Raw genomic sequence first — 25,038 nt, 5'->3', positions numbered from 1 at the left:
CTATGTGGGAAGAATCTAATCAAGAGAAGTATAGAATTTGGGAGGCTGGCTCTATCACAGTCTATGGGAGATTAAATGTCTTGGACATAGTAGTGTGCCTGGGGAAAAGAGAAAGAAACAGTAATTCTCTTAGTTTCTTTGTAGTTCTCTATGGAAAGCGTCTCTTCCCATACTGGCACTACTACCATTTGGTTAGAAAAGTAGATAGCAGAAGAATAATCCATGTTTTCAAAAATACTCTCCCTGCAAGATGGCAGGCCATCACTAAGCCCTGTATTTCCAGATCCCAAATGATATGAAATTTATAGAAGGGAATTTTTTAAAATATAAGGAATCACTATAGGTGATTGATTTTAGAAATGACAGCACTTGGAGTTTTCATGCTGAAGACACTGCTGGTTACAGTTACAATAACCATAGCCCATAAGTGAATCCCTGTGGATGCAGGAGTTCCAACCTAATGAAGACAAAACCTTTCAGCCATCACCGTGATATAATCCAGCATCCTGCAGGCTCTCTACAGTGTTCAGAGGACAATAAGTTTACCATAGGCCCCATTTCTGTTATACAGAAATGCATGGATTTTGTTAGGGTAAAACACAAATAGGCATAGATGGGAAAAAAAAAAATCTTGTTAGAATCTGTAGTCACTCAAGTTGCAGAATGTTTTACTAGGGAGATGAAGAGCTGACTTTCTGGCTAGAGCAGTGGATTTATTTAGAAGGCAGTAAAGACAGAGTTCCGGGCCCACTCCAGAGAGCTCACAGGAGGCATCTTCAAACGTGGGACATATACTGCATTACTGAGAAAGAGCCGTTCTGAGGCTGATCCCCTAAATGGATGTACAGATGCAGACAGTCTGTTCAAGGTGAATAGGAAATTAGAGCAGATGCTGAGATTTCCACGAAGGGTGAAGTTCAAACATGTAGTGATTAAAATTTCAAAACTTGGTACATCACATCAGGAGCTCCAGACCAAGCATTTATTCATGGATTATTTACTTATTTATTGACATTTATGTTAGGTAGCTTCTTATTATGAAAAAATTTTCCATGGCCATTAGCTCTGGCGTCTGAATTCCTGCTGCTCTCTTGGGATCCAGAAGTAGTGCTACAGTTATCAGACCAGAGTTTAAAGAGAAGGGTTTAACTTCTTTACCTGTTTTAGAGGATAAGTGCATTTACCTTGCTGTTTAATTGTTGTATTTTGAGCAAGCCAGGACTTTCAATTATAGCTAATCCGTTTTTTCCTTTGTTGACTCAAGTTTGTGGGCAGGCTTTAACCTGCATACTTTCCATTGGATCTCTTTTTATTAATATTCTTAATTAAAATTCTGCAAAAATGGTTTACGTGTGTGCTAACAGAAGCAGTCAGATGACGGCACACTTTAATGAGGACAAAAATCTGTAGTTCTGAGCTCCCCCCCATTTGATTAGTTTTATTTGCAAATTTTATGCATATTTTTATGTTTTTATGCAATTTTATGTTAACAGACATAATTATTTTAAGGTATTCTATCAGGATGATACTTCATCCTAACGTAGGCATTTTATTTACTTCTTAAAGGACTTTCTTCAGGAGATGCCACAGCTTTGATGCAAGAAAATACACTCAGTGCGTCCACACCCACTGTGAATGATGAAGCGTCTGCAGAAGTAAACGCTAACGATCAACCCGAGGCCCCGAAGCAAGTTCTTCAGTATCTGTTCTCACTTATACGAGGGGAGGTTGAGCAGTTGGATTCCAGGGCACTCCCCCTCTGCCTGCACCAGGTACTCTCAACAAACCCTCCGCGTCCCGCCTCCCCACAGTCCTGGGCCTGGGGTTTGGAATCATTGGAAAGACAATTCTCTGTAATCGATTCCCCCCAACCTGTCACTGGAGAGAGAGCCCAGGATGTGATCCTGGGTCAGTGGCTGGTGGGAAATTTAGCGTATGGCTACTGGTGGCCACACATTGGCCTTCAATAATCCATTTGTAGTTCAGACAATCACTGACTTGATTTATGTAGTGAATACGCTGTGTACAAGTTAAGAGTCGGTGTAGCAAGCGCTTAGTAAGTACCACCGAGATGCCAAAAACTCTGCTAGACACTGGGGAAACAAAGATTACGTAACAGAGCATGTGTGTAAGAGAGCCACTGCGAAAAAGGAGAAACACTTGTAGAGATAAATAACGGGAGAAGTCTGTACTAAGTGTTGACAGATATTTAAGGTTCAGCAAAAGCATAAAATGTGTGATTAGCTCTGTTCTGTGGGCATCAGGGGAATAAAGGATGACTGAGCTGGGTTTTGTGGGGTGTGTAGGCGCTCACTAGATGAACGGAGTAAGCTGGTACGGGAGGAGAGATCAGCCCCTGCAAAGGCATGGCTGAGATGGTGTTGGAGATTAAGATGGGGAAGAGGTGGGACTTGACATTGGATGGCTGGGGCAGCAATCACGGCCCTCCTTTTGGAACTGGGAGTTTTTAATGGTGGGAATGCCAAATCGAATGTGTATTTTAGAAAAATAACTCTGCTGATGACTGGGAGGGTAAATTAGGAGATGGGGATTCTGAACACCAGGAGGCTTTCTGGATGGTGGTGAGGCAGAGTTTTTACACGACAGCTAATTCAGAAAAATAAGATATGTATGAACCGCATTTAATTTTTCCTTCAAAATGAAAATAATGAACTAATGGAGAAACAGAGACACCAACCAAGCAATTTCCTTACAGTCCTGGAGCCAGAATTTGTTTATTCCATTCAGTGCATCTGTTTTTGGAACATCGTGGGAGAAATTTGAATATAGGCTGGATAGTAAATAATATTATTGCCCTAATTCCCTGAGATTGGTAACAGAATTAGAGGTTTTATAGGACAGTGTGCTTGTTCTTGAGAGAGACGTGCCCACATATTTGGGAGTGAACTGACATATAGTGAAGGGTATTATGATATTTTTACTTATCGTTACTTATGATACTTCAGCAGGAAAAAGTACATAAGAGAGGAAAAGACCAAGAGAGAAAGCAGATTTGGCAAAATCTCAACAATTGACAGATCTAGGTGAAAGGTAAATGGCTGATGATTTTACTCTTCTTTGGACTCTTCTATAGAATTTCGATAAAAAGTTGAGGAAAAGGACATTTGGAGTAAAGATGGAAATAGCAGATGTAGTCAGATCTTTTCAAGGAGTTTATGTCACTGGGCTGTTGTTGCTTGAGAAAGGTAAGAGGAATGCTATTTTCTACTGGTGTACGATCCTACAGCAAAAGCAGTTCTAGTACATCTAGGCCTGAAGATTGTTTAAATTTTTTTCAGTTTATTTATTTATTAATGTTTCTTTTTTGTAACCTCTACCCCCCACATGGGGCTCAAACTCACAGCCTTCGGGATCAAGAGTCATGTGCTCTTCTGGTGACCCAGCCAGGCTCCCCCTTATTGTCTCAAAGTAAAATTCTGCCCACCCTCCCCAGGAACCCTCCACCCTCCCCACCCCCCAGAAACATATCAGTTTGCTAAGTCCTGTAGGTCCTGCTTCTTAAATATCTCGGCCATCTGTCCTCCCCTGACAGAGGGGCTTAGAGAGCATGGTGAGGGTTTAAAAGCGGGGGTTTGGGCTCCACCACAAACAATCTAAGTGGCTTTCAGTGTGTTCTGTAACGTGGAGGACCAAATGGAGTAATATGTGTGGAAGCATTTAACATAGTGCTTGGTACACAGTAAGAGCCAAATAAATAGTAAGCATTATGATGGCACCCTCACTGTCACTAATTCAAGGACTGCAGGTGATTCTCAGGTGCACTGTAGCATCACCCCTCAACATATGTGCATGTGTCTCCAACACCGTGGGTACTCCCCGACATTACCTGCAATGCTGGTATCAACCCCAGGAAATGAGACGCTGGTATCAGTATTATTCCACGGACAGCCTGTAGTTCCGTCTCCCTCACGTCGTTCCACAAACATGACTAGTCCCCCCTAATCCAGGATCCCGTGAAGGAGCACACATTGCATTCGGTCATCAGGATTCTTTAGTCTTCTGTAATCCCAAACAGTCCCTGCCTTTTCTTTCTTTTTTTTTTTTTTCAACTTACTTTGACACTTAAGAAGAACCAAGAATTATTGTGGAATGCCCCATCATTAGGATTTGTCTGCTTGTTCCTTCATGATTTGATTCAGACTAAAACACTTTGGACAAGGATTCTGCTTTGGTAACATTCCATGCCTGATTCTCTCTTGAACTCACTCCAGTCTGGCTTTTGTCCCCACACGCCATGAAAATTACGTTCTGAAGGTCGTAAGTGGCCTCCATGTCACACGTTCGTGCCCATTCAGTGGTCAGTGCTCAGTTTTCGTCCTGCTGTTGGTAGGAGGAGCTTTGACAAGTTGAACTTATAGTTCATTTTGAAGCACTTTCTTTATTTGCCTTTGGGACCCTCCCTTCTTGGCATGCTTTATCTGCCTCCATATTTTACTAATTTTTTACTAATTTTTTAAAGTTTTTTTTTTTTAATTTTGTTTTGTCTATTTAAGAGAGATAGAGCACAAGCAGAGGGAGAGAGCGAAGCATGCTACCTGTTGAGTAGGGAATCCAATGTGGGACTCGATCCCAGGACGCTGGGATCATGACCAGAGCTGAAGCCAGATGCTTAAGCCACTGAGCCCCTGACGCACCCCATATATTTTACTAATCTTTACACATCAGAACTCTCCTGTATGCAGTTCTGAACTCTAGGCTTCAGTAGGCAGCCTCCTGAGGTGTCTGAAGAGCACTTCAAACTTAAGATATCTGAAATCAAACTTTGCTTTTTCTCCCAAATCTTCTGCAGCCCTAGTTTTCCCCCTTTTGTTAAACAGCAGCTCCATCCCTTTAGTTGCTGAGACCAAATGCTTTGAAGTCACCTTTTCTTTCTTTCCCCCCACATCCAGTGCAGTGAGTGCGTGCTGCAACTCCATATGCACGGGTGCCCAGAATCTGACCCCTTCTTGCCTCCCTCATTGCCTCTGCCCTGGTGCAGGACTCAGACCTTACCTGGATTCTTGCAGGGAACTCATCACTTTAGAAATCCCCACCCTAACTCTCCCTCTCCCCTTTGTCTTTGTCTTCTACACGGCAGTCATTTCGTGACCTAGAGAAAACGTGTCAGATCCTGTCAGTCTTCCACTCAGAGCCCTCTGGTGGCTTCTTTTGTTATCAGAATTAAAACTAAAATCCTTACAGGGCCTGTGAGACCCTGCACGATCTGGGCTGTTACCTCCTAGACTTTAATTCCGAAACGCTCCCTCTTACTCACTGCTTCCCAGGTCCATTTGCCTCCTGGCAGTTCCTCAGATATACAAGGATTCTCCTACCCCAGGGCCTTTGCTGTCTTCTTTCACCCCTTTCTGAGGAAGCCTCTAGAGGCTGCTCCAAAGCAGAGGGGTAAACCTGGGAGCAGGAGGGTGTGAGACACCAGAAATCAGGATGCTACCCAGGAGAGGGGTGAAGAGAGTCTGGAGGTGCAGGAATGTTCTAAGATGACAGCTCTGTACCAAGGAGAGAGGCTCCAGTTCTGTTTGGAGGAGACCAGAGTAGTCTGGGGAGAAAGTTCTATATCATTTTCCTATTTCTAAATATTTGCTGTTTCTGAATGTATTGAGGGAAGATATAGACTCTTGGTGGCGTGCTTGGAGTTGTATAGGTGGCAAGTGCATGGAAAACTGTGCCCCCCCCCCAAAAAAAAGTGGGGGAAAAAGAAAGGAAAAAGTAACTCCAGGGAAACCAAAAAGTTTTCAGGAAAGGAAAATTAATAGTTTACTATATGGCTTGGCTTACAGTAAGGCAAACATTAAATGTTACCTACCCATTGTTACAGTATAACCATATGGAGTAGGTGAGTGTGGGAGGGTGTGTGTGTGCTGTGTGTTTGTAGAGTTGGGGCCAGGGGAGCAAAAGGCTCAGTCCTCATCTTCTAAAACCCAAAAATCCAGAAATGGCCAAAACAGGCATAATGTTTAGGGATACACAGGTTAAAAGAGAAGGAAACCAGATCTCTGAGTGCTTGCTCCTGAAGAATGGAGAGAAAGCCAAGAGGGCAGGGCTTGGTGAACACGTATCATAGGACTGTTGGACTCCTTAAACCACATGCTTACACAATTTTAATGAAAATAAGAACTGAAAGGAGATAGTGATAAATCAAGGGTAAGGTGAGAAAAGCATGCTGGTTACAATGGTGGTGGTGGCCACAGAGAGGGATGGATTGCAGTCCCTTTGAAGGAAGAATCCCTAGGACTTGGAGTGGTAAGAGAAAGGGAACGAGAGAAGTCTGAGAGGCCAGGAGATCCAGGCTGGGCGAGTGGCAGTTCCATGAACAGAAATAAGGAATTGAAGAGGGAGAGTCCCTTTGGGGACAGTTGTTATTTTTGAAGTGATATTCCATCAGTGAATATGTGCTAAAGGCTGTTGGAAACATGACTGCAGTTACATCAGATATGGACTTGTATTTTTAGCTCTTGAAACTCTTGAAGATTCCATTTAGAAATTCTTGCTCTCGGTATGAATCATCTTTCACACACTTAGTTAATACGACTGCAGGTTAGCTCTAAGTATATGACTGAAGTCATAAACTTGGAAGCTTTTCATATAGAAGTGGGAAGAAAAACCTCAAGCATGGTACTCTGTGCTCAGTGCATTTGTACTGGAAACTTGTGTCAGACTCAGGCAGGCAGCGGACCCCCTGGGCTCCTTGAAGCCAGTCTCCGTGACTGTGGCCAAAAATGAGACCTTCCTACTTCCCTTCTCTGGTTCCTGGTAAGTAAAAGAAACCTAGAACCAAAATAACCTGGAAACTTGAAACCTTCACACTGTTGCCCTCTCAGAGTGATCTTCAACTTACTTCTCCACATGGTTCTACTCTGAGTCTCGCCCTTGCGGTTCAGACTCAGACTCAAACCATTTTCAGCATCTGCTGCTCCGTGCTGGCCCCCACGCTAGATTCGCACTCCCTCTCTCTCTTTTTTTTTTTTTTTTAAGATTTTATTTATTTATTTGACAGAGATCACAAATAGGCAGAGAGGCAGGCAGAGAGAGAGAGGAGGAAGCAGGCTCCCTGCTGAGTAGAGAGCCCGATGCGGGGCTCGATCCCAGGATCCTGGGATCCTGACCTGAGCCGAAGGCAAAGGCTTTAACCCACTGAGCCACCCAGGTACCCCGCGCACTCCCTCTCTTAATCCTGACAGCAGCCTCATCTCGCAGAGTCCCAGGTACCACTGTCCCTATTGTACAGATAAGGAAACTGAGACTTGAGATGTAAAAGGACATGTCCAAGGTCACATGGCCAGCAGTGGCAAAGCTGGGACCAGAATGCAGTCCGGTTAGTCACCTCCACACCTCACTTTCGTTTCTGCTCTACCAGGCTTCCTCCCAGATTTAGACGTGTGGGACATCAAAGAAAATCCCATCTGCTCTTGCCCTGCTAGACTGCCCAGGGGCGCGAATTTATTTTCCCCAGCTGCCCTTTCACCTGGAAATGCCTGTTGCTTTTGAGGCCTTGGGTCTTGTGACCCTACCTTTATAGTTGCTTTTATGGTATTGGAACCGTCACAGAAATCTGAAAGCTAATTGAAATGTGTATTTCTGTAGTGAGAGAAAGTCTAGTTTATAAGAGCATGAAGCTTTTTATAAATGAGCGTGTGCCAATGGTACACGAGTGCAAAAAGGCAACAAGAATGGCTTTGAAGAGCCAGACATTTAATCTTAATGGGAAACCGGAGACTATATTCGATGTGATGTATAATAGAGAAACTCGATGCCATGCCGTAGACTTTTCACTGGAAGTTGATAAACGAAAAGTTAGTGATTTCTATTAGATGTGACCCAGCAGTGTGCTGGAGCGTGCTGCTATAGCTCATGAGAACCATACTCAGTGAGGTCTTTCCTGTTGGTCGCTTGAAATTGGCTGTGATGGAAGCCTTGACAACACAGAAATGAGTGAACACTACAAGTCAGGACTCTCCCCAGTACTCGAGAGCCAGGTGTCAGGCATGTGTCAGCACACTACTGGTCATAGTACGTGGAATTCTTGTTTTGTAAGTAAAAAAGTGGTTAAATATTGACGATTTGATTCCAGTTGGTACTGTTAGATGGATGAGCTGATGAAAGACAAGCAAAATGTTGAAAATCAGTTTATCCTTTGCAAAGTCCTCAGAATAGAAAGTAAGTATGTATGGACTCAAGCTTTAGTTTAAAGTATTTTTTTTAAAGATTTTATTTATTTATTTGACAGAGAGAGAGAGACCATAAGTAGGCAGAGAGGCAGGCAGGGGTGGGGTGGGGGGAGGAAGCAGGCTCCCTGCTGAGCCCAGAGCCCCATGCGGGCCTCGATCCCAGGACCCTGAGATCATAACATGAGCCAAGGGCAGAGGCTTAATCTACTGAGCCACCCAGGTGCCCCAAGCTTTAGGTTAAACTAAAACTTTAGAAAGAGGTGATTGAGTCCACTTGTATTTATTGCTTATGGAAAAATGTTGGAGTTATAATGTAAACTTTAAGCTAGATAAGTATTTTCCTTTAAAATGATGCTATTTCCACTGTGGGATTTGGGAAAAACCATTCCTTTGTTTTAAAATTTAAATTTGTCCCCCAGTTACCTCATCCCTTCACCCCCTTCCCTCCAGCAGCTCTCAGTTTGTTTCCTATGATTTAAGACTTTTCTATGAAAAACCTTCCTTTTTGCTAGATTATAGGCTTGACAAGTACCGTATTACTCTTCACATCAGCAGCTAGCTGGAAAATGGAGGCAGGGATCTATAGATGGAGCACCTCTCTTACTAAAGACTTAGTAAGAGTGAAACTGTTTTTAAAAGTGTGAATTATTTATATGAAATATTCTAAATATAACAGCAGTCTCTGCAAGTATTTCTCAGTGAAATTTTCCAGTGAATGCTTTCAGTTTTGCTGTTGTTCTATTTATAAATGCTGTATCTAAATAAAAATATAAGTGCAAGATCCCAAAATGTTCAGAATCAAACAATTTTTCAATTTAAATATGCCTTGGAATGAAGCCGGTAACTGATAAGCCTCGACTGGGGCCAGATCCCCAATCTCTGGACTGCCCCCCACCCCTCCAGTGCCCTTTACCCTGTGCAGCATGTCATATGTATTCCAAGCCTCATTGCTCAACTCTTAGCACTTGGCCCTGAATTTTCTGAAATACCGAAAGAGAACCAAAAGTCAGTGTCCCGTGAAGTACTTGGTGAAATGCGAATGAGTCTCATGTGACTTCACACATTTTCACTTTTTGATTTACGAGACGGAGTCACTCTTTCATACCGTTACGCTGTTGTAAGGCCCCGTAGTATTTTCCTCATTCTCTAGAGTTTGTGCTTCTAAACTCTAACGACTCGGTGAAGTTGACTTGAATTTGAAATAGAGCAGGGAGAGAGGGGTTGTTATAAAGACCAAAGAATGTGTCCATTTGCTTTGCTTGCGATGAGTGACTTCAGAAATGTGTCCTGTGCTTCCAGTCAGATTTCTTCTCAGCTGGTGTGTGTAGTTCAGAGTTTTCTTAGTCTGATGTCAAAGACTTGGAGAATGTGGAGGTCTTGATGTGTTCTGTATTTGCCTTTTTATCCAAATGTTAATCTAACTTTCTGTCTTTGTTTGTTTTTAACAGATAGCAGAGTCCTATTTCCAGGAGGAGGACTGTATCCTTTTCTAAATTACAGGAAGAAATTCATAGGACTCATGGAGAACTGCCCATTTTTAAAAAATTGAGTTTACATACAATAACATATATATATCTGTTGTTTTCAATGGGTGTTTCAGTGATGCACACAGCTTTGTGCACCCATGTATCCACCTCAGAAAGCAAGGTGTAGACAATTTCTTCCACTCCAGAAAATTCTCTAGAACCACCCAAATGTGGCCTTCCATGAAAAATCCCCAATTTTACCACGATCTAAATATTGGTGTGTTTATGAGGGGCAGAAAAAAGCACATTGCTAAAAAATATAATTTGAAAATCTATTGGGTTTTCTTTCTTTTGAATTAAAACAGAAGCATAAGTCAAGTGATATTTGTGTGGTAGAGCCTGGGGAGCACGTTACACATAGTAGATCTTGTGAGCATCTTAGTCTAGCTTTTAGCTGCAAAAGGAAGACTGAATTCTTCACTTGAGCTAAACAGATCAAATGCTGTCAAGTGAGACTGCATATTAGCTTTTATACAGGAAACATTTCTTCCCTCAGTTTTCCAATTGCCCTTTGTAAAAATCACTTCTCTTCTCCAGGGATGGCCCCATATAGACTCTCTAGAAGAATGTGCCCTCACCTCCTGTGTTTCCCCACTTGTGTGATTTCAACTCCATTCTTACCTTGTTGACTTTGTTCTTCATCTCCAAAGAGATTGAGGGAAATGCAGTCATTATCCCGAGCCCTGTCAGATCGACAATGGTAACCACCTCAGATGGTGGCAGCTCATGACTAAATATGCAGGAGATCTAATTCTGGGGGAAGGGAAGCTAGAACTCTTTTTCTAACCAAATAGTGAGCACAGTGTAGTGTAGTGTAGACCAGCATCCACTTCCGGCAGTGGAGATGGGGGCTTCATAGTGTGCACACCCATGGGTCTCAGAATCAGAGCTTCTGGAGATCAGGCCTAGGAATGTACATTTTTAGCAAGTTTTTCAGATCACTTTTTGTTCAGTAAAGTTTGAGAAACTTCAGTATACTTATGTCACGGGCAGAGGAAAGTGGAATGGCCCCCACTTCTCCCTGGCCTAGTTTATGATCCCTGGCATAGTTTGAAAACTACAGATGCGAGAGAGAGCTGAGTGTCCAAGTGATCATGGGAAGGGCAGAAAGCTAACCTGCGTTTTCTTCTCTTCCCCTCTTTCTGGGTCAGCATTTAGAACATGGCCCAAAGGAAGGCAGACAGTTGGGCAACTGACCACGACCTCGTATGCTGCTAACTGTGTGATACAGATGGAGAAGCAGAACCTTATAGGGAAATCTACAGAAGAGGAGACTCACATAATTACAAAAACCACTCTGGCCAGTTAATTAAATTTTTACCAAAGATCCATATAATGTTTTGCTCTGTCCTTGTTTTGGCTTGCAAACCTTTGATCTTGTGAGAGAAAAGCATTCAGTGCGAAAAAAGTAGAGAGTCACGGTGAGTCGAAATCAGGAGCACACACTTGACTTGACTAGAAGGTAATGTAGTTGCTTGACAGAAAGTAATGTAAGGAGAGGGAAAAAATGGGAAACATTTACATTCCAGGATTCCAGGTGGATCCTGTTTGCAACTAAATTCCTCTTAATTGATTCTGCTAGAGATACACTGGCAAGTAGGCATTCCTTGAGCATTAAAACCCTCTTTTAGTTTCTGTTTGCTGACAGAATGGAACCCGAGTAGCTATGGCATCAAAACTTAACTACTCCAAACCAAGAAACCCTAATTTTAAAATATTAAATATTTAATTTAATATTTGGTAAACTCCAAGTTTCCCAATTTCAAGAGGACATTCTTCCAATATGAGGCTAAATGTAAAGAGTCTGGATTTCTATTTTCCTCAGTTTTTCTGTTCAGATGAGAAAGCAATGAAATTCATACAGCTTGAACGACTGTATCACGAGAAATTGCTCGCAAATCTCTCTGCCATTCAAGAAGAGTGGGGTAAGTACCTACTTACAAGGGCTGTGCAATTATCAGTAATCTAACACCTTCCTATCTAGAAATTTAACTTATTTGACCTGTTTTTTTTTTTTTTTTAAGATTTTATTTATTTATTTGACAGACAGAGATCACAAGTAGGCAGAGAGGTAGGCAGAGAGGCAGGCAGAGAGAGAGGAGGAAGCAGGCTCCCTGCCGAGCAGAGAGCCCAATGCGGGGCTCCATCCCAGGACCCTGGGATCATGACCTGAACCGAAGGCAGAGGCTTTAACCCACTGAGCCATCCAGGCGCCCCTTGACCTGGTTTTATAAGTCAGGAGAGAGATGCCTCAACAGTTAAGTTAATGTTGCAAAGAAGTAGCAATTTTACCAGGAGTCTATGTCCTTGTGAGATAATTTCTCTCTGTATTTTGCTCTTTGTATCAATGCCAAGAAAAGAACACACTTACAACTGTTTGCATTTCTTCCAATCCCTTGGCATGCCCTACTGGCTAATTTCGTCCCTGGGATAATATTTACTCCTATTGAAAAGTAATCACTAAGCCTTTTTTCACTGTGTTAACTTGGGCTGTATGTGAAGATAACTTTGCCTGGGGATTTTGACTAGTGGTGCCAATTAACTACTTTTGCCCTCCTAAATATGTTTCATAATATACAGTAATTAACAAATATTTTAAATTTAGAAACAAAATGGAAAACTGTACAACCACATACAGTTACAACTCTAAGGAATTCAGAAAAAGGATTTAATGGTGAAGATTTTGAACGACTTACTAAGTTTTGCACAACACACCAAGAGTAAGTACATCAGTATTTGTATAGAATGAGTTGAAGTGGAGTATTGAAGAAGCACTGAATATTTGAAATTCATGATCCATTTTTTATTTGTTAATGTTTTCGGTGGGAGATATTAAAACAGATAAAGTGATTAGTGTTTATCTGATTGGCTTTTATCAGAGTTTCTGAGAACTCAGTAAAAGTTCAACTTTATGTAAGTCCAAAACACCTTCTAATTAGAAATTTTAAAATACAACTTTTAATTTTGATCTCTTTTCGGTTGAGAGATTAGGTGATCGAAATGGGGAAAAAATTGTGTATTAGAATTTTTTTTGTAGTTGTTTGCCAGTGTTTGTATGTTGTAGCCAAAACACATCTGTAAGACTTGTCTAATGGTGGGAAGCAGAAACAGTGAAATATTTAACCAAAATACTGTAGGAGGAAAGGTACTTTTACCAGATAATTTTTTTTTTACATTTACCAGATTATTTTAAATTGCTTGATTTGTATCAAAGATTGGGATTTTTAAAACTAAGTCATAGTAATAATAAAGCACGTAAATATATTTTTTTAATTCATTATTCTAAGACTCAGAAATCTGCAGGTGAGGTTACACGAATTCCTCTTAATTGATTCTCCTAGAGATACACTGTTTAAACTAGTGTTTAAACTAGTGATGTTTAAACAAGATTTCTGAGATGTATAAGAATCCTTGATACGGACACTGCAAGATTCCATCCTGTGGATAACTTTTTCTCCTTTGCCTCCGGAATCACAAAGAGTAAACGAAAACTCTTACTTGTCCGTAATGAAACAGACCCACGTTGTGGACAGTTGTATTAGGCTCTGATTATTTTGGAGACCAGCCTTTGAAGAAATTTGTAGATTCAGAAATGATGTTTGTTCACCTCTCATGATTGACAGTTTTCTGCTGTTGATTTGAACCTTGGAAACAATGTTTTTAGGGACTCTGCATTATAACCTAATTTCTCAGCATGTTAAATTAACTTTAAACTTCTCAGAGTTTTAAAATCATGGAATGTTTTACAATAGATAAGGAACATTGTGTTCTTTCAAAATATTCAGTATATAGACACTTTCCCTGCCTTTCCCATGGAATTAATCATTTTTTAATGTGTTGAAGATGTTTTAATCATTTGAAAACAAGTATTTATTTAATATGATATCGACATGGCATTTTTATGCTTCAAATTTGGATAATCCCCCCAAATTATTATTCCTTAATTTTTTACTATAAAAAATAATTTTGAATTCTACATACATTAAAGCATAGAAGCTCAGTGAAGGTTTTATATACATATAAATGTCTATGTAACTACCTCTCTGACCAAGACACATAACAGCACAGCCCCTCAGAAAGCTCCCTCAGCACCCACCCCCAAAATTACCACTAAGTACTGTAACAGTGTGTTTGCCTGTTCTGTAATTCTTAGAAACCTAATCATACGAATGGAGATTTCTGTATTAACTGCTTTTGCCCATCATTTTGCTATGTCTGTGTTACATGTTGTTGCATGTACTGGTAATTTGCCTGGTTTTATTCCTTCCTGTATGGATTCACTATAGGACTGTGTAGCAATTTATTTGTCCATGATATTGTTAATAAACATTCAGATTGTTTCTGGTTTTTCAGTATTATGAATCAAGTGGCTATAAATATTTTTGTGCATACCTTTTCTGTGGACATATGCATTCTGTCATCTTTGATATTCCTCTAAAACATAGAATATTTAAAAATTCCCTTTTTTGTTACCTGTTCCCACAGATAATGCCAATAAAATTATCTTCCATCATAACCTACTTCAGATTATAAAGACATAAACTGAAATTTTAAAAATACGTGTGTGAAATACTCTTTACATTATCAGCAAAATGTTAACATTTTTTTTTTCCCGGATCTCAGCATTTACCCCAAAGAAGGGGGTTTTCAGTAGTAATTGGCTAGCTAAGGAGCTAACATGAGAGAGCTGCCCTTTGAACTGTGTGAACCAGTGGCGATGTTTCAGCACTGGAAATGTTCTGTGCTAATATTAGAATCCAGAGAAGCTATAATTTATTTTTACAGCCATTTCAGTGACATTTGTTTAGAAGCATATTGCTCCTGTAATTTTTAAAAAAATTTTTTTTCTCTTTTTTTCTACAGTCCTCTTTTCTCCAAACCTAAGGTAAGAGACCTGTCTCCTCGAAAGTATTTTACGGGAAGAAATGTTAAGAGTCACATGTCTGTTATATGGACTGTTTTAGGAAAAAACGAAACCTTTCTCAGAGTATTTTCAGTTTTCTAACTTAACACAACAGTTTTCAAAACTTTTTAACAAAAAAGTGTGTTTTTTGTGTTGTTTTGTTTTACTTTTTAGATAACAGCTGTAGAAAAGCCTCTGGGAAGGAAATGCTTTACGCAGTTAATAGTTTCTGAGGACCCAAAGGACAGAGGAGCCACAGGCAAAGAACCGGGTATGTTTTTACCGTAGAGAAGAATGTAAGAGATGTCTGCTTCTTCAATTTTACAAGCGTTACATTTACAAGTATTAATTACAAGTATTATTATGTTAAATTTACAAGTGTTACAATTTGTGCATTTACCTTTTTTTTTTTTTTTTGCATATACCTTTCCTACCAGACAAATTGCAAACTGAGATTCTTTTTATTTTGTGTAACCCTATTTTTAGAAAACTGGTAGTAGGAATTAATAACATCTAACTTCTTATGAAAACATACAGTTATTTCCATGTTTTCAGGAGATAGTTATATCTATCTAACAGAATATGACAAAACTGCACAAAAATGCTCTGAAACAGCATTGGTTTGGTGTAAGATCAGATGCCCTTTTTTGTTTAAAAACCAACAGTTACTATATACGGACTTTACCAAAATGTGTGCTGTAAATCTAGATACTTAAGAGCTCTGTTTCTTGGTAACATATCTATGGCAATTTATTCTCTTCCCTTTTTGTTAACTGACTTACGGTGTACTTTAATTTGCATGTATACATTTCTAAAACATTTATGATATATTTTATACCGCTTCTGTGTCTTATGCCAGAAGTTCAAAGATTTTTAGAAACTCTTTCCTACAGTACTAATGTGGTTTCATTATAAAAACTTTATAAAAAATAAAGATAAGTAAATACATCTTAGGGTGTTTGTTTTTTTTCTGATGTATGGTTTTACTACTGATTTACAGTCTGAGGCTTCATGTCCCTGGGCCTGAGAGCCTGCGCAGTAAACACAGGGAATCAGCTGTTTGACTGAGTTGCGCTAAGAGATAAGATGATGGTGATGATGATGGCTTCAATTTAATCTGCCTTTTTTCTCTTTACAAAGCCCTGCCCCACATCTTTATCCCCTTTTCTTCTGTGAGGCAAATTTGTGATATTGCCTTAAGTCACTCCTACTATACTCTGTTCTGTCTCTTCGTCTCCTTCACTTTTTTTTTTTTTTTTTAAGAAATTGGATTTTTCAGGGTGCCTGGGTGGCTCAGGCAGTTAAGTGTCTGCCTTTGGCTCAGGTCGTGATCTCAGGGTCCTGGGATTAAGCCCCAAGTCATCCTCTCTGCTCAGCAGCAAGTCTGTGTCTCCCTTTCCCTCTCTCTCAAATAAATAAAATTTTTAAAAAGAAATTGGATTTTTCTCCAAATAAAATTTTATTTTATATTTTGCATTTTGAAATGCAAATTTCTCTTCCTACATTTTACCCGTAATCTATTTAAAAAAATGTACAAATAAGTTTCTGATTTTTTTTTTTTTTTTGGCATAGTTGAAACACAATGTTACATGAGTTTCAGTGCACAACATAGTGACTGGACATGTCTAAACATTATGCTGGGCTCCCCACAAGTGTAGCTACCATCCTCACCATATAATACTATTATAGTATCACTGACTATATATCCCCTGTCTGCACTTTTTATTCTTTTGTCTTCTTCACTCCCGTATCTCCCACTCCCCTTCACCCATTTTGCCCATCCTCCCCATTCCCTCTCCTCTCTTGACAACCATCAGTTCATTTTCTTTGTTATGGGCCCAATTCTGTGTTTTGTCTGTTTCTTCACTTTTTTTTTTTTAGATTCTACATGTGAGTGACACCATATAGTATTTGTCTTTCTCAGGCTGACTTATTTCACTTAGAATAGTACCCTCTACGTCCATCCATGTTGTTGCAAAAGGCAAGATTTCATTCTTTTTTATGGCCGAGTAATATTCCATTGTATATCTATCACATCTTCTTTATCTGTTCATCTGCTGATGGACAGCTGTGCTGCTTCCATATCTTGGCTATTGTAAATAATGCTGCGATAAACATAGGAGTTTCCATCTTTTCACATTAATGTTTTCAGTAGTGGAATTATTGGATCAACTGGTAAATCTTTTTTAATTCTCTGAGGAACCTCTAGACTATATACCACAGCAGCTGTCTCTTCTTTTTCAGTCATTGTTATATTGGAAATCCCGGTAAAATGAGCTTTATAAAGATCTTAAAGAGGGAGAAATTCACAAACTAGCTACCCATTTGGGCATGGCAGTGCTTTGGGAATGGTGCTGTTACTGGCTGGTTAGTTTGACTGTCAGTGCTGATTGCTGTGTGGCTCAGGCCTGGCACTACTTCTGACTTTCTAGCTTGGCCTCTGCTCTGAGGTACGGGGAACAGATGAGGAGACTGAACTACCACACTTAAGTCACTTGCTTGTGCTTTGATTCACAACTAGAACCTGGGTCTTCTGGTTTCTAAATGATGCAGCATCGTTCTACTGAGTAAATTGTGTGTATTATCAAGACTTTCCCAATGCAGACAGCTCACTGACAACCGTGTTATGAGGAAGGTAAATTCTGGGGAAAGAAATCTTGCCAAGTCTGGTAAAACAGTATCTTTTAAAGAAGAATGTCAACTCTCCCAGAATTAGTTTCCTCAGAGTGGTAAAATAACTAATCTGAATCTGTTGCATAGAAATGTAAGAATGTGAGAAAAAGAGAAATATGGAAATAATCCTTTAAATGACTGGTATTAAATATATTGTTCTTGTTTTACCTCCTATTCCTCACTTCTAATGACATCTGACATATAGTTTGATCTAGACTTTCCTTTCCCTATTCTTTCTCTCCAGATTCCTTGGTGTTAAGCTCCTTCTATAATATGTAACTTACCACTTTTTGTATAGTGGTTAAAGACATTGCTTCTGAAGCCAGACTGGTCTGGTTTGAATCCCGTCTCCACTATGTAAAACTGTGTGATCTTAGGCAAGTTGTGGACTTCTCTGGGCCTCTCTTTCCTCAGCTCCCCAATGTGGACACTAATAGTACTTACCTCATGAGATTCTTATGAGGATTAAGTTAGTCATTTCATGTTAAGAGTTTGGAATGGTATCTGACAGGAGGGAAGAACTGGGCATACGCTCACTGCTCTTTCTCTCCTCCCCATGCTATCGCTGCTCCTGCTAACGCTGTTCTGTTAATGTTCTCTGTATACTGTTCATTACTACTTTTATAATCAACCTACCACTAACACTCTTCAAGTAATTTTCACAGCATTTTCCTTTTTTTAAGATTTTATTTATTTATTTGTGAGAGAGAGAGAGCACAAGCAGGCAGAGGCAGAGGGAGAAGCAGTCTCCCTGATGAGCAAGGAGCCCGATGTGGGACTCCATCCCAGGACCATGCGATCATGACCTGAGCTGAAGGCAGCTGCTTAATGACTGAGCCACCCAGGCATCCCTCCTTTCCCATGTTTTTTATCAACTTTGTTGAGGTACAATTTCCATGCAATGAAATATACCTATTTTTTTTTAAGATTTTATTTATTTATTTCACAGAGATCACAAGTAGGCAGAGAGGCAGGCAGAGAGAGAGGGGGAAGCAGGCTCCCCGCCGAGCAGAGAGCCCAATTCGGGGCTCAATCCCAGGACCCTGAGACCATGACCTGAGCCAAGAGAGAGGCTTTAACCCACTGAGCCAACCAGGTGCCCCCGAATATACCTATTTTAAGTGTGTAATTTGAGGAGTTTGGACAACTGTATACACTCACATAACTATCACTCCAATCAAGAGGTAGCACATTATGCCAAAATCTTCCTCCCAATTTTCTTTATAATCAGTTCTCCCACCTCCAGGCCCAGGCAACCCAGTGCTTCCTGTTACTGTTGGTGGGTTTTCTCTGCTTTGGAATTTAATATAAATAGAACATCTCAGTGTACTGTTTTTCAGAATCACCCATATTGTTACATGTGTGATTGATTCATTTCTTTTCGTTGCTTGGTGATGTTCCACTCTGACTGTACCACAATTTGTTTATCCATTCACCTGTTGACAGACATTTGGGTTGTTTCCAGGTTGGGGATATCATGGATAAAACTTCTAAATAAAAATAAATAAATAAATAATCAATACTTTATTTATTTGAGAGAGAGGGAGAGAGAGCATGAGTGGGGCAGCAGGTGAATAGACCTTCTGGGAAGTCTTTCTGTGGATCTATGTTTTCATTTCTTTTGGGGAAAGAATTGAGGGTGGAATTACTGGACATAGGGAAGGTACATTTTTAATTTTACAAGGAACTGCCAGGCCATTCTGCGGTGTATGACGCTTCCCGTCGCTCCACATCCTGGCTGGCATTTACTGTGTCAGTCTTTACTGTGGTCATTTTAGGGGACATGAGTATCACTGTGGTTTTAACTTTTCCCTGATGACTGGGTATAAACAATTTTAGGTCTGAATTCTCCTCTGTAGCAGCTGTACATTATCAACATTTTATACTTAAAGTATTTTTTTTTCAGTGTACTGTAAAAATGTCTTCTTACAGTCCTGATACCACGCAAATGTTTGTACTTAATGTTAATTAATGAGATATGCAGAAAGTATAAGACGTGTTAACTCATGAATGATTTAGTCTTACATCATGAATTGTGTGGGGGTTTTTACTGTAAGGAGAACTCATGGGAGGGGTACCCAGCTGGCTCAGTCGGACGAGCATGTGACTCTCGATCTTGGGGTTATGAGTTTGAGCCCCTCATTGAGTGTAGAGATTACTAAATAAAATAAAATAAAATAAAATAAAATAAAACTTTAAAGAGAAAACTCATGGGGGAATGGGAAAGAGTAACTGAGAGACAGCGACATTTCTGTGGATTATGTGTCTAACTGCTCCTTTTAGAACTCCCCCTTTAACTCAGTGTGTATTAAGCATCGGTCATGCACTCAGCCCTTACTCCATTTTTTTTTCCATCAGAGTAGTTTTTCTTAGTAGGTGTGAGTGAATGCAGTAGGGAGTAACAGACTCTGTCACTGGATCTTTGGGTTCAGGAGCACCGATTAACAGAAATTCAGGCTAATACTAACAAACATTAACCGTAAGTTTTATACTAGAATGCATACTTGTCAAAAATTCAGAAAATATTTTTGATTAATCAGAGTAGATCAGACATTTACCTTCACTTTTTGTTGGAATACTACTGAGATATCAGAAAGGCATTCTTTTTTTTTGATGGGTTTTATTTGTTTTTAAAGATTTTATTTATGAGAGAGAGAGAGAGAGTGCACATTAGCAGAGGGAGGGGCAGAGGGAGAAGGAGAAGCAGACTCCCCATTAAGCAGGGAGCCTGATGTGGGGCTTGATCCCAGGACCCCTAAATCATGACCTGAGCCGAAGTTAGACCCTTAAGTGACTGAGCCACTCAGAAGCCCCCAGAAGTGCATCCTTAAAGGCAGAAACCTACAGCCACAGGATTGGCAAGGAAGCAGCAGCTGATGCAATATCCAGAAAGTTCCAGAAGCTGGAAAGTAGGCGGATGGGTGGCAATTGGCTTATTACACCAGAGAAGGTGGAAAACTGAGTGTCTGTGGGAACAATGTTGAGTCCTGCCTGGAAAGGTTTGGGAATTGGAAGCATGGAGGTGCCTCTGACGTCATAGTCAGACAGGCAGCAGGGAGGTTCGGCCAAAAGACTATACAAGAAACACTTAGACCTTTATAAGCCCTTTTTGCCAAGCGGGAGGCTGACATTTATTTCATAGAACGCCTGAGTTGGAGGAAATGTGGACGTGGGATCAGGCACAACTCAAGGAAGAGGTCTTATATAGAAAATAAGGATTGTGTGAAAATCCTACCACCTGAATGGTGAGAGTCTTAACCTGCTTTCTGCAGCTCCATATAGAACTGCGGCAGCTGGTCTCTTGCTTCCTCTCTAGGAAACTGGCTACTCGTCCAGGAGATAAAACCTCCAGATGTTCATATTAAAGGCCTCGCAGTGAATGGCCCAGGCCTTCCTCCTCCCACGCTGAGGACTGACCATTCCTGGAGAAGACTTGCCTTTAACCACAGAGCTTCTTGCTGCCTCACTGAAGAAAGCCCCAGATAGAAAGACTGGAAACCAGACCAGTCGGTCCAACCCAAAGAAGCTCAAAGGAAATAAAATGGAGAGAACAGATGAAAACTTTAAGAAAATGAACAGTGTCATAGGTTTGAGAGAATATTGTATATACGAAAACAAGAATAAGGAGCAGTTTTGGGCGCCTGGGTGGCTCAGTTGGTTAAGTGTCTGCCTTCAGCTCAGGTCGTGATCCCAGCGTCTTGGGATCAAGCCCCACATCAGGCTCCCTTCTCAGCTCTCTCTTTCTGCTCTCCTTCTCTCTCAAATAAATCTTAGAAAAGAAAAGAATAAGGAACTTATTTTTTTCTTATTTTCTTACAATAAGAAAAGGAAAACAGGGGTGCCTAGGTGGCTCACATGGTTAAGTGTCTGACTTTTCCTTAGGTCTTGATCTCCAGGTCCTGGGATTGAGCCCCACATTGGGCTTCCAGCTCAGCAGGGAGTCTGCTTCTCCCTCTCCCCCTGTTTGTGCTCTCTCTGTGTCTGTATCTGTATCTCTCTCAAATGAATAAATAAATTTAAAAAAAGAAAAACATTCAGAGAAAGAAAATATTCTTAGAAGATAAAAGGTTTGATGTCCACAATAAAAAATTAATTATGGGGTGCTTGAGTGGTTTAGTCAGCTGAGCCTCTGGCTCTTGATTTCTGATCAGGTAATAATCTCAGGATCATGAGATGGAGTCCCAAGTCAGGCTCCGTGCTGAGCATGAAACCTGCTTAAGATTCACTCTCTCTCCCCCTCTACCCCTCCACTCCTCACTCGCGAGTTCTTTCTCTCTCTCTAAAAATAAAACTAAAAACTTAATTAGAGGGGCACCTGGGTGGTTCAGTGGGATAAGCCTCTGCCTTCGGCTCAGGTCATGATCTCAGGGTCCCGGGATTGAGCCCCTCATCAGGCTCTATGCTCAGCGGGAAGCCAGCTCCCCCCCCCACCTGACTCTTGTCTACTTTTGATTTCTCTCTCAAATAAACAAATAAAATCTTTAAAAAAATTAATTAGAAGAGTCGAAGGATAAAATTGAGGCAGTGTCCCAGGAAGTTAATCCAAAGGCTAGGAGAGGAACAGTGTGGCAGAAAACATAGAGACCATCCGTCTATGAGGCCCAAATCAGAAGACAGGCATTCTGAAGGAATGGAACAGAAAGCAACAGGGACAAATGAGTAGGGGAAATAATATTTACAAATTCCAAGAATTGACGGTCATGAGTTTCCAGGTTGAAAGTCCCACCAAGTACCCAACACGAAGAATGAAGAACTTCACAAAGCTTCAGGACATCAGATATAAAGAAAAGAATCCATATCTTCTAGGAAGCAAATGTAGGTGATGGGGGTTGGTATTCGGATTGATTGAGAGACTCTACAGCCCTAAGGGAAGCGGGACACGGTACAGCAGTGCCTTTCAGGCTGTGAGAGGAAGTTACCTCCATCGTAGAAAACAACCCAACCAAAGTTTTAGTCAGGCAGGAAGGAAAAGACTCAGATCTGAACAATCCAAAGTTTGCCTTCCATGTACCTTAAAAAAAATCCAAGAGAGAATAAACAATGAGAAAGACCTGGGATTCAGAAGCAATGTTCCCAACACAGAACGAGAGGGAATTGCAGGGATCACAGGAAGGGAATGCCGGGACAGGGTCTGTGTAGCCCGCCGAGAGAGCAGCTCCGCTGAGGGGATATTGTTGTTTGTGTTTTTTAAGATTTGTTTGTTTGTTTGTTTTCTAAAGTAATCTCTATACCTAACAGGGGGCTCAAACTCAAAACTCTGAAATCAAGAGTCATATGCTCCGCTGACTGAGCCAGCCAGGTGCCCCAAGAAGGATACATCTTTTTGTTGTTTTTTAAAGATTTTATTTATTTATTTATTTATTTATTTGACAGACAGAGATCACAATAGGAAGAGGCAGGCAGAGAGAGAGGGGGAAGCAGGCTCCCTGCTGAGCAGAGAGCCTGATGCGGGGCTCGATCCCAGGATTCTGGGATCGTGACCTGAGCCGAAGGCAGAGGCTTTAACCCACTGAGCCACCCAGGCGCCCCAGAAGGATACATTTTAAAACTGCTGGATTATCTGTTGGGACATAGGCACATCTGTCAGAGTTTGAAAATACATAGGCAGGGATTTTTTTTTCTTTTAAACATTTATTAGAGAATGCGAGAGAGCATGACCTGGGGGAAGGGGCGGAGGCAGAGGGAGAAGCGGGCTCCCTGCTGAGCAGGGAGCCCGACGATGCAGGACTCGATCCCAGGACCCTGAGATCATGACCTGAGCTGATGTCAGACGCTTAACTGACTAGAGTCACTCAGGTGCCCTGGCAAGGATTTTTTTTTTAAATGACGGAATGAGGCAGCCATCAATAGCACAGAAAATAAAGTGGAAATGAGAAAGGAAAATGTATCCTCTTACACAGTGTAGGTCAGTTGTGAATAATAGTTACAAAGCCATAGCAGGGTAAACGTGAATATTGATTTGCCCCAGAATTGTGTGGAACTGTAGTGGGAAACTCGAGGAGGGGAAATAATATATCATTGGAGGACCGGAATAGAAAGAACTGAGAGAAGGAATCCTCTTTGTCCACAGTAGGTAGTCTTTAAAACTGAAAAATCCATAAAAACAACAGTAGAATCTGATCTTCAGTGGAGGGTAAATACGAAAGGAAATACAGAAAGCCAATAAAGTTCAGAAAAATACCCCTCAGCCTTTAAAAAAATGACTTTCAACGACAACGAAGACTAAATTACATATTCATATTCTTAACATGGTCCGAACAATCTCTGTTAATTTCTAAAGGTAAAGGGTTATTGACTGAACAGAGTATTTCCTCTCTCTAAAGACACCATTAATCCAAGCAGATGCCATCTCCGCTGGAGAGGTCTCGAATTTTGTTGTGTCACACGTATTAATTCACTTATGTCCTCTCTCTCCCCCCCCTGTGACAAGTGTTGTCTTGAACCTTACAACAACTTGTTTTCCTTCGTCTTCAGAGAATGAACGTCGTCTTGGCCCAGAGCCAAGGGAAGAAAGCCAGCATCCAGAGGGAACCCAGGAGAGCAACCCCTGCTGTCACCCGATGGACAGGCAGGCCGAGCCCCCGAGCCTGCTGGTAACTGCAGGGATGGGCCGCACGGAGGAGCCGGTCTGCAGCGCCGAGGCCACGCGGGAGCTCCACGCCCAGCCCCGGGACTCGGCGGGGAGCCGGTCTGGGGACGCCTGGGAGGATGACAGCCGCCGGCAGCTGCCTCAGACACAGGCGGGCCGAGAGGTGGCCTCAGTAGGAGGCCCCGCTGCAGCCCCCACCGCGTCGCTCCCAGGCGAGTCCATGCTCGAGCCCTTGATCTCAGCCGGCTCTGCCCTCTTAGCCCCTGCGCCCGCCCCCGAGGGACAGTGTTCCCAGGCTCAGAGAAAGGGACTCCGCTTGCCGCTGAAGGATGCTTCGGAGGCGTTGCCTCCGGGCCGACTTGAGAACAGTGAATTCAATGAGCCGCAGCAACTTGATCTCGCAGACAGGGATGGAAAATCACTGCGGGGGCCTCCGGACCCGGAGCGCGCTGAGAGGGCGCTCGGCGAGAGTAATCAAGAGTCCGACTTAAGTGCAGGGGGTCTGGAGGTGTGGATGGCCCCCGAGGAGAGGGGGGGTGAGGACGAGCGAGTCAATAAAGAGACGGAAGACTATTTGAACAGCCTGTTAGAAGGATGCTTAAAAGACGCTGAAGACTCCCTGTCATGTGAAGACAACCAGGAGGAAGACTCGGACCTCCTTCCAGATCTTTCTCCTGACGAAGCCTCCTACAGTCTGCAGGAGGATCTGCCTTCGGATGAGAGCAGTCTTTCCCTTGATGATCTCGCCAAAAGGATAGAGATTGCAGAGGTACGTGTGGGATTTAACAGAAGGACAATTAAAAGTACAACGAAATTTTGCGAGCACCTCTCTGCTAAGTAGTGCCTCGTTTTTGTAAATGTTCCCTGTTTCCAGCATGAGGGGGAATCTACTTAATGTAAACTTTTAATAATTAGTAGTTTTGTTTTTTTATATGGATTGAATAAGATGACTTCGATCATGATGTTTATACTTCAAGAACTTTGATTGCATGCCTCCGGGGACAGTAAGTGTTACGAACATGGTTTTTTATACTGTTGTGACTTATTTGACAGTTCTGGAAATTATGATCAAGACAAGATTAATTACATTCTTGTAAGGAAATCTCATTTTTTCCCCCTCATAATACATACTCTTATGATTATTGATATATTTTTTAATTC

At 41.4% G+C, this 25,038-nt stretch overlaps 1 protein-coding gene across 1 annotated transcript in view; it reads left to right on the top strand.

The window, feature by feature from the left end:
• Positions 1-25,038, top strand: part of CNST (consortin, connexin sorting protein) — a 105,811-nt gene that overhangs the window by 63,563 nt on the left and 17,210 nt on the right. Inside the window, exons 3-9 of the mRNA XM_032862871.1 lie at positions 1,567-1,772; positions 9,635-9,665; positions 11,551-11,637; positions 12,318-12,432; positions 14,576-14,597; positions 14,790-14,886; positions 23,763-24,646. Coding sequence (XP_032718762.1) covers positions 1,567-1,772; positions 9,635-9,665; positions 11,551-11,637; positions 12,318-12,432; positions 14,576-14,597; positions 14,790-14,886; positions 23,763-24,646 — 1,442 coding nt within the window. The remainder of the gene's footprint in view (positions 1-1,566; positions 1,773-9,634; positions 9,666-11,550; positions 11,638-12,317; positions 12,433-14,575; positions 14,598-14,789; positions 14,887-23,762; positions 24,647-25,038) is intronic.

This window comes from Lontra canadensis, unplaced genomic scaffold (genome assembly GCF_010015895.1).
Source record: "Lontra canadensis isolate GAN:19392208 unplaced genomic scaffold, GSC_riverotter_1.0 scaffold24, whole genome shotgun sequence".
Lineage (NCBI taxonomy): Eukaryota > Metazoa > Chordata > Mammalia > Carnivora > Mustelidae > Lontra > Lontra canadensis.
The sequence above is the reverse complement of the archived record's forward strand: the minus strand, read 5'-3'. Positions and strand labels throughout refer to the sequence as shown.